The sequence below is a fragment of the Takifugu rubripes genome, chromosome 13 (assembly GCF_901000725.2).
Source record: "Takifugu rubripes chromosome 13, fTakRub1.2, whole genome shotgun sequence".
Lineage (NCBI taxonomy): Eukaryota > Metazoa > Chordata > Actinopteri > Tetraodontiformes > Tetraodontidae > Takifugu > Takifugu rubripes.
Window position 1 is genome coordinate 12,496,103 of NC_042297.1, and position 9,932 is coordinate 12,506,034.

Genomic DNA, 9,932 nt, shown 5'->3' on the forward strand with positions numbered 1-9,932 from the left:
CCTCTCACAATCTTGTCCTCCTTTATCTTCCTGTCCCTTCTACTATCCTGCTGTTTCCCTCTTCCTCCCTCTTCTACATCGATTTGGCTTCTTTGTCTCAGAGAGCTGGCCTCCAAGTTGTCAGCTGCGTCAGGATTAAAAGCTATTAGTTCTGCATCATTGCCACTACAAGCGCACGCATGAGATTGATAGAGTGCCTCTCTTTCTCCAGTGGGGGGAGTAGTGTGATGAAAACAACCCTGGGGGTTGGTTTTTACCTCTGCTAACCGGAGTAACGTGGTTCTTTTGTTTAAGTGGATGATTTAGCCTTCGCTTAATTGCATTGGTAGGTAACTACAGCGTGGTTAAAAAGGGGGAAACTTTGGAACTTGTTCTATGTAACAAGAATATTAAACATTTTATATTAATAGCACACATCCTATTTTCTTCCCTTTTGATATAATCTAACTAAATCACGCCAGTCTGGCCTAAACCACTGATTGTATCTTATTAAAGTCACAACTCTGCTGCCCAAATAGCCACCTACTGTTAATTTCACGCGCTAAACTGTATATTTTTCCTTGAGCATCAGCAGTTTTTCGTCATGGCTGTCTCATAATTTATTTCTTTGACAAGTGTCCCATGAGGTGAACACGAGCACGTGGGGGCAGTTGTTGACTCAGCCTTTACTAGAAATCAGGCTGATTTTAAAGGAAATGCTGTCTTATCATGACCTACTATAGCTGAATGAAGGTTAAGGGGTTTGCAAATTGTTTTTTACTTCTAAATGCATACAGCAATTTTTGAATCCTATTAAACTGATCATTTTACTGAGATTTACCGACACTGTTTTACCTCAAACAAATCCAGGGGTTTAATGTACTGTCACCTTCTAACACGCCCCTCATATTTCATTCCAGGCGATTGTCGGCTACTTTGACGTTTTCTTTGACAAAGGCTGCAGCACCAAGGTAAGCAGCAGCGGCAACAACCAGGCCATTTAACGGAAACTCAATTATGCTCACACTTTAGCGTGTTCCTCCTCCCTAAGGCGGCTGCCAGCAATCAACGGACGTCTTTTCCAACTGCTGATATAAGCATTTACCCAGCAGAGGCAGCGGTTTGGAACAGCCCAAGCCAAGCTTTGAGAGCAACACCGTTATGCCTTTTGATTGCACGTCCCCTCCATACCTCAGCCTTTAACTGCATTCTATCTACGCTCTCATAAATTTCCATTTCTGGGCTTCACGAATGGAACAATGTAACAGGAGATTATCTGTTTCAGCGTTAAATACAGCACAGTTTGAAGAGTTGACAAATAGATGTGACACGCAGAACTGTAACAAAGAAAAACATGAAATAGAAGATGAGCTTTATTTTAATCCTAATAATCAGGAACCTATAAAGATTTCCTGTTTTAAAGTTCACCTTTTTTCTGGTTTCAAAGTGAGATTTTGAGAGGTGTGTTCGTTGGAATTGCTGTTTTTTCATCCCATGCTACTGTTGCAGGTGATGTTCTCCACGGGTCCTCAGGTCCCGAAGACCCACTGGAAACAGACGGTTTTTCTGCTGGAGCGGCCTTTTCACGTCAAAGCAGGTCAGTCAGCCTCACACAGTTTCCACACGTGGCTGCGATCCCGCTGCGCTGTTTTCCCATCGACGACATCGGTGGTACTTGACAGTCCGCTTCACCAAGGAGTCACCCTAACACCCGTTATCTGTCACTTGCAAAGACAGTGGGGGATCCAAACAGATCACTATCAGGCATCTGAGACAGCATGTAAAACCCCATTTGATGGCTGCTCCCAGCGCTCAGATCCCCACATTAAAGATGAGCCCCCTGTGCCAGAATGGCTGCATCAGCAGATTTAGGTTTGTTCCCTGATGGATGGATGGAATGTATGGATGTTCTGTGAAATATGGAGCATCTTCTTTGACTTTTTGTGTTAACCTGAGTGTAATTTATCATTGACTGGGCACAAACGTGATAAAGTTACAGTCGCAATTTCGGTGGACAGAACACCGTTTAGTGACTGGGGGGATGGAACCGAAAGCTTCCTGTCAGGAGACTTTTACTACATTATGAATAGATCCTCATGTATTTACAATTATTGGATTATTTTTCTAAAAGTTTTTATTTGAAAGAAACTCAAAGGTTATACAATTTCGTGTCCCCATCGTCTTGTCAAACCAAATAACGAGAGTAGAATTTCCAATTATCTCATCACTCTCCGTTATCACAGTACCCCACTAGGTACAGTACGAACATCTGCACAGTGACATGTCAACTGGAACCAGTGGAATTATTTTAAGACAAGAATTATCTGTACATTAAGCCCTTTTAAGATTATGGAAATGATAAATAATGGTTCATAACGTTAAGATAAAAGACTGTAATGACAGCAAATGTAAATAAATGACCACATACATAGCAGTGAGTTTGGCTGCCTCACATTCCTAACAGAACAAGATCAGTGGAGTCACAACTAAGTGGGTTTATCTTTTTACGCAGTTACTTATCTGTAAGATTCTATGCAGTTTATCCAGATGTTCCAGAAACTGTCAAACTTTTCTTATTCAGTCCTAAGAATGAACGTCAGCTACGTCGATACAATATTATCTAGAACCACTGTGATCCTGCCCTTGACCCGAGGAAGCTTTCTCCACTATCTCCTTGTGATTGTTGTCATACTGACCCCTTCCCAGTTTCTGGTCTTAACCCCGATATAAGGTCTCAAACCTTTAGGGACTCACCATTTTCAGGGTTTCTTCCATGTATAATTGAATGTTTTACAATTATTTAGAAATCACTGTGCAGTCCCAAAACACAAGACAGTGGAATCTCTTTTGATGTGATTCTTTCTTATTGTCATTTCTTAATTTGTCATACTACTAAGAACATTAGCGTTACGGTTGCACCCATTCCAGAATAGAATATAAGTATATAAATACAAATTAGAAATTGATATAGGAATAGAAATCCTCTGTACACAAAACATGTAAAAAATAGAAATAAAAATATGAGCATTATACCATGATACCAACAAAAATCCACCTGTAATCTTTACAAAGCTTTTAATTTTGTCTAATGACACCAATGACCGCCATGTTGCGTAAATGAGCCTATCTGCTGTAAACTGAGGCCCTCTTGTTCTTTATCCTAATGGAAATCTGGGATGTTGTCTGATGTGAGGATGGATGAGGCTGCGGGGCCGGCACCATTTGCTGGAGCCTACTGTAATAAATGACCTACGAGGAGCAGGAAGCGCCCGTTGTCGAGCAGCCCTCAGCCACACTAGGCCCTCGATAAGAACATCAAAATCTCTGATGCTGCTGAAACGCTATCGGAGGACTTCTGCTAGGTCAGATAAACACAGCTGAGCCAGAGAGCTGAAGATGATGGCGCACTAACACTGTACACGAGTGTGTTTCTGCCTGTTATACGTACATAATGCACAGGATAACCTGAAACCTTAGATCATATAGTGTCCTACCTAAAACTCACGCTAACCTTCACCTCAAAACTAGTCTTAACCCTCACGTAGTGCTTTAAAGTTGTCAAGCCTTGTCAGAATGCCCTCAATTTGCAGGTCAAATACATAATCTGGTCTTCACTATGTAAACATGTTCTAGAGTGCACACACAGTGCCAAAAGCTTCATCTTAATCTGCGTTTTCTAAAGCTCCATCACCACACAGAGTGTCCAAGAAAAGTTGTAAAAACTCAGGACTGCACAAGATGGGGGTGGGGGTGGGGGGGGGGCAGCAGATTATTGATGTCCTTACTCCACCCTGGCACGCTGACAGTCCTCAGCCTCCTCCGGGGGCTGTAAACCAGAAATTGAGTTTTTAACAGCATCCACCAGCTTCCTGTAGCACCATTCCGAGCACACCTGCATCCCGAAATGGTCAAATTTACAGGGCTGTTTCTAAAAATTAGCATCGCTGTTAAATTTTTTGTGCGGCTTTAGGTGAATATTTTCCAAAGGCACCTTGAAAATGACTAAACTCATCAGCACAGGAATCATCCAAGGAGCATCTTCTGCCTTGACGGGCTGCACTGAGGGTCAGACGTAAATATCCAGCGGTTTGTTTTAATATAGACTCTGTCGGCGGTGATTTATCTGGCGCCAGAGCTATGTTGATGTATTTGTACAAGTGTGACAGTAATTAACTGTGAGACCGCTCTGCTGTGGGAGGCTCTGGCAGAAGAGAAAGAAGGCACGCAGCAGCCTGGAACAAAACATCCCTGCAAACAATCCCAACTGGCAGCGTAATAAATTAAACAGCAAATCATTTGTCATGCTCCGGTGTGTTTACGTAGCTGGAGTATTGAAGAGGAGGGTCATCATAGTTTATACTTAATTTTTTACCACAGGAAGGAGGTCACAAAGTCCCTTAATCCTCGTGGAGGGGCAGTGATCTGGGCAAGCACGCTGCCACCAACTTTCATGATTCACCTCCTCTGTTTTAAGTAATAGTTTGTCTGAGATTCTCCTCCTTTTCACCCTCTACAGCCTCTGAGAGCTGAGGTTCTCTCCACCGAGCTCCTTCAGCATACGATAGGACAGGTGTACATTTAATTGTGAAACATCGATACGCATCTCGAAGACAGTTCAGTCTGGAATAAAACAAAATGGTTGTAATCAATCTTTCTTTGCAACTTAATATAACGATGCAGGTGTGGCTCCGATTAGGCTTTTTGTGCAGCCTGCACATGTTGGAACACTTTTGCGTCAGGTTAAATTGAATATTATGGAGAATTATTGACTTAAATGAGAATTCATGAGGGCGGCCGGTTACAGGACAGTGCCGATTTAACAAAGGTGTCCAAGATTCACATCAGTTTATATGATAGTTTTGAAAAGACAGGAAGCTGGGAAAGGAGACCGGCTGAGCAGAGCGAAGAAGGTCAAAGCTGTCATCACTCTGCTTGTACCCAATATGAACTTGGCACCAATACTGATGTCAGTTTGTCCTTCACTGCTGAGGAGGGACAAACTGGGAGATGGGCTTCTAACCATTTTGGCTGTTGGCTGAAACATTTATCATAGCGTTGGGCTCACACCTTCATCTCCCTCCGAGTGCAGGTGACACTAAACCGATCCATGGTGAAAAATCTTGTTTTTGTGGTTAATTTAGAAACAAATTAGTTGCATTTATTTTTTCTCACACCGTGATATTAGAGGCCGATACAGTTCAAGTATAAGACAAATGGATAAAATAAAAAATACATGAAGAGAGCGTGAATTAATCACAAAGCATGTCGCGTGTTTCCACGGTAATTTCATGGAGAAAGGCTGCGTGTGACTGCCTCCGCAGGCCTGCCCAGGCTTAATGACACTGGCGCCTTGATGTACGACATGGTGGCTCCGTTTCCCCACTCATTGCTACACATGGTTAACTCTTCTTCTGCAGCATCTGAGTAGCCAGATTACTGAAGTCAGCTGGGCCTTCCTCCATCGGGACCGGGGGCAGGTTGTCAGGGTAGAGTTGTCGTAGTCACGCTGTCTGATTTGTTTTCCCAGACTTGAAGTTTTTGAATTAGTTGGCCAACTTCCTGCAACCTCAGCAGGAAGTTGTCATGTCTATTGATGTAACTTACATTTTTACAGTTTTGAGCATCTGCTGAAACTTGGCGGATGCCCGGCTAACTGAAACTGATGGCTGATCGCTGAAGGTTGTCGATATAATTTCGATTTTTTTCCCGTCCCATGTCACAGATCCAAGTGTTTACCCACTCGGATAAACCCAAGGGTTTCACTGGCATTTCCTTGGGTTGTTCCAGCATGTTGAGCACTGACTCAGTTCATTACATTGGAGCTGGGCTGGAGGGATTATGGTCTGGCTTCGCTCGTGTATCCCTTTGTCCATCTGCACCATTTTTGTAATAGGGTGAAAATGTCAGGAAAATACCTTCCATCCACATTTTGGCACAGAGTTTCAGTGAGCATGGCACTAACTGCATCCATATTTCATCACAGGAATCTAATGTCCTGCTATTTAAACTGGTACTAGTGACCGTGACACATATGAACCACTAGGGAACCATTCCTTAACCTTGCATTTATCTCTACACATTATCAATATATCTGGTGTTGTAATTACTCCTACACTTGCCTGCTAAGGTATTAAAAGTCAAGGTTACGTCACATGCTCAGATGTTGCAGTCTAGTCCTGTTTACACATTTAAACAGTCAATTCAGCGCTGTTGTTACCTGGGAAAAACCTCAAGTCTGGGAAAACAAATCAGACGGCGTGACTACGACAACATCATGTCCCCATGTCCCTCAGGTTGATTGGTGTTAATGAGCTTTGGTTTCCTGTCTCTCGGTCAGTCTGTACATTTTCTGTGATATAAACCGGCGTCAGTGTAAAATGTTATTTGATGGACCGCTTTTGCCTTTATCCCTCATGAATCATAGCGAAATAAATCTCGGACTGCTGCTGCTTGAATTTTTTCTGTTGCCAGGAGCAGAGAGCAAATTAGCAGCCTTAGCAATTTCCATGATCTGGAATCGAGGCTGAAGGGGACCATGGCCAGGCTTTGGAACAACCCGCTTTAATTCTTTTGTCCTTTTCTCTGTCTTTCACATCAAAGTGTGGTAGTGTGTGAAATGTGGTTTGTGCAAACTAGAGCGTAGAGAAAGCACATTACATGAGTTATTACCCAACATAGACCTACAATCCTTTATATTCATATGAATGTACAATATGTACGAGACACAATATAATTTTTGTCCCATAGCTGGTATTCTTATCTGGGATAGTTTCTGCTTCTTCTTGGACTTTGTGTTTTCAAGGTGCTGCTTAGCTGTTTTTTGTCATGTGTCAATGGTTTGATTACTTTTGGGTTGAAGTGGTTATTTTATTAGATTATATGGTCTCGTAAAGCATGATTCTTATTGATTAAGGCTTAAAATTTGATTAGTTGAGGTTCTTCCCATAGATGTTAGTGTCTGTAAGGTGTCCAAACGTGGACTTTAGCACGCAACACTCCGGTTTCTCACGCCACCCTCATCCTCTCTGCAGCACACTGGCAAACCTGGAATGCAGCACCAGCTCAGTAACAACTCGGTAACATGGGTGTTGCCCTAGTAACAAAAAGGAGGCGACAGCGGTGATAGTGGACGCTTCAGCGGAGCAAAAGCCCCGCTCAGCGCTTTCACTCTGTGTCCTCCGCTAACCTCCAGCGATGAAGCACGGCCAGCCCAGCGAGGAAGAGAGAGAGAGAGAGAGAGAGAGAGAGAGAGGATGCCTGTCTGGATAAACATTCATTTACGTCACGCAGCCAATCGTGAAGTTAATCACAGTGATAATGTGTGATAATCATAGGCAGCACAAGCACGTGCGCTGATCAGCATCCACCAACCCGCCGCGGTTTTATACACATCATTTCTCAGCAGCTCATCGGCATCAGAGGAATTTCTGTTTTAGTTCCGTCTTTCCAAGAAACCGGAGGAAGAGTTTGTCTCCCGCTCGCCCTCCGTTTGGAAACACAGTTGAGCTGAGGAACTTCAATGTCTTGCGTTCAGAAAATGTTGCTTTAGCTTCGTAATTTTCTGTTTCCTTCTCGTTTATAGGAGAGGATTTGCAAGGAAAGATCACAGTACGCAAAAACAAGAAGGACCCCCGCTCGCTGCTGGTCACCTTTGACCTCCGAGACAGGAAGCTGACATACAGCCTGCAGTAACAGATGTATTCTGTGTGGAAAATGGACATGTATATGTTCATATACCTCCATCTGTATGCTGGAAGCTGCATGTGTAATGTTTGAACTATTTCTTTGTAATAAAATTGATCTCAGATCCTTTCATTTTGAAGTGTTTTGTCTTAAGGGGTGACCTTTGACCCTGATCCTGTCTGATCAGTACATTCATTCTTCCGCTGTTCTTCACTGACTTTATGCATGCGCCACATCTGGTGTCGTCCCTCCTGGACCTCCTGCTGTGAATCGGTGAGCAGGATAAAGGTGCAGCGTTTTTAAACTGACCCAAGAGGACCTGAGATTAAAATGTCCCAGGTGCTGTTCAGCTTTCTCTTGTTTTCCCACCATATTTATTCCTTTCCCTCCTCCTTTGGAAGAAAATTCACCTTCAGTGCTCCTGCTGATGGCTGGCCAGGTAATGGAAGAGGAATGGGGGAATAGGGGAGGGCAATAAACAGATATACATGCAAATCATTAAATGTACTTTCCCAGCCATAGAGCCTTCATATAAATACACAGAGAAAAAAGTGACACAAAACTACAAAGGAAGTGGAGTTAAAGACATCCGACACAGGAAGAGAGGAGAAGGAACCGTGCAGCCATGAACCAAGGAAGTGAGATGGAAATGTTGCTAGTCTGAATCATGGAGCTCATTGGCAATTACATACAACAGTAGGGAGAAGGAGGCAATCCTGTAACTAAATTCACCCGCAAAAAACATCATTTGGGCCTCTTTCATGAATGCAGCATGTGTGAGAGCTCCTATAGGAACAGGGTGGATGGAATTGCTCCTCACATCCCGTCTAACATCCTTGGTATTCAAACAAAACTGCATCTGAAACAGATTTTTTATGCACTTGAAATGGACCCTAATGATCCTCGGACGACCCACTGACCCGAACCCTCTTTGCCTGAAGATCCAGCTGCACAGGCCTCTTATCACCCCGAAGACTGGGAGCGATCGATTAATCACGTGACGTGTAATTAATTGCATCGCCTGTAATTAAGCAGAGATGCCCAACCTCTCTGCAGGGCTGTGTCGTTTCAGAGCAGGGAGAGGAAATGAAATTGGCTCAGTTTTAAATTGTTGAATTTAAGTGGAATTTTAAATCAGTTTTTCCGTTCGAAAGTTCTCAGGTGTGCCTCCGTGCGGCTGCGCGTTCACAGACCTGAGAAAAGACGAGCAGTAGAAATCAATTACAATTATTCTCTGTTGACAATGTAATTAAAGTCAAGGCGGCGGCTAATACAACCGCTCCTGCCTCTTATCTGGAGCCCGCACAGGGAGCGCAGCGTGCATGTCAAATGACCGGCCTGCTCTCCGCACAGAGGAGCTCCGCAGCTGCCAAAAAATCTGCCCAATCCCCCATTATTGTTATTATAGTATTCTTTTTTATTTATTTCTTCCGGCGCTTTATCGCTTGTTCTGCAAAAACGAGCCCGAAAACGCGGTTGCTAAGCAACTACTCACACGCCTGGCTGGTTATTTTCGTTAAATGCTGTACATTTATAATTGAACTGTCATGCTTGACATTCTAGATTCCACAACCAGTTGGATTCGGTCGCAGTGGTGAGGTTGGCGGCTGTTTTTTTTTTTTTTTATCCAGATAGTTCCATTAACGGACCGCGCGGCCTCTGGGATGTTTCTACACTTTACAAATTGTCTGCTTCTGTGCGCATGGTCTCGTGCTCCTCCAGTCGCTTCATAATGACCCAGCCGTTAAAGGCCTAAAGATAAAATGGGCTGTAATTAAAAAGTTATCAGTAATGAGACAGACTGCTGGACGTCTGTGTGTCCTCTGGTTTGGACATATCAGCAGCCAGAATTAGCGTTTTCCACCGTTGAACAAAGGTATGCGCAATGCAGTGCTTTTAATCTCCAGTGGTGCACTCCCCCAACCCCCTCCTCTGTCACTGCTTCCACACAGGCTCCAGTTGGGTCCGGGTCCTTTCAACCCCCCCCATCCAACCCCCCTGCGTGCACGATTTAAACAAATGAGTAGCTTTATGGAGACCTCGCCCAATAAAAAACTTGATCAATTATCGTATCGGTGACGCACACAGGGACGCACATGCAGGCTGACGTGCGTAAAACTCCTCAAGCGCAAAAACTATTAATAGTTCATTTTTCTTTAGATACTCCGCAACATGCTTGACGTTTACAAATGGGAAAAAATACACAGTGCTGTGGGATATTCTTATATATGTTATATGTCGCTACAAAACTTGAGAAAACTTGGATTTTA

The 9,932-nt window shown here is 43.5% G+C and overlaps 1 protein-coding gene across 2 annotated transcripts in view; it reads left to right on the forward strand.

The window, feature by feature from the left end:
• The window catches only part of prmt3 (protein arginine methyltransferase 3), a 31,559-nt gene extending 23,758 nt beyond the window's left edge, over nt 1-7,801 (forward strand). For both annotated transcript variants that reach the window (XM_011609875.2, XM_003969617.3), the window contains exons 14-16: nt 900-950; nt 1,489-1,576; nt 7,562-7,801. In XM_011609875.2, coding sequence (XP_011608177.2) covers nt 900-950; nt 1,489-1,576; nt 7,562-7,671 — 249 coding nt within the window. In that variant the 3' untranslated portion in view covers nt 7,672-7,801. The remainder of the gene's footprint in view (nt 1-899; nt 951-1,488; nt 1,577-7,561) is intronic.
• The last annotated feature ends 2,131 nt before the right edge of the window (nt 7,802-9,932 follow it).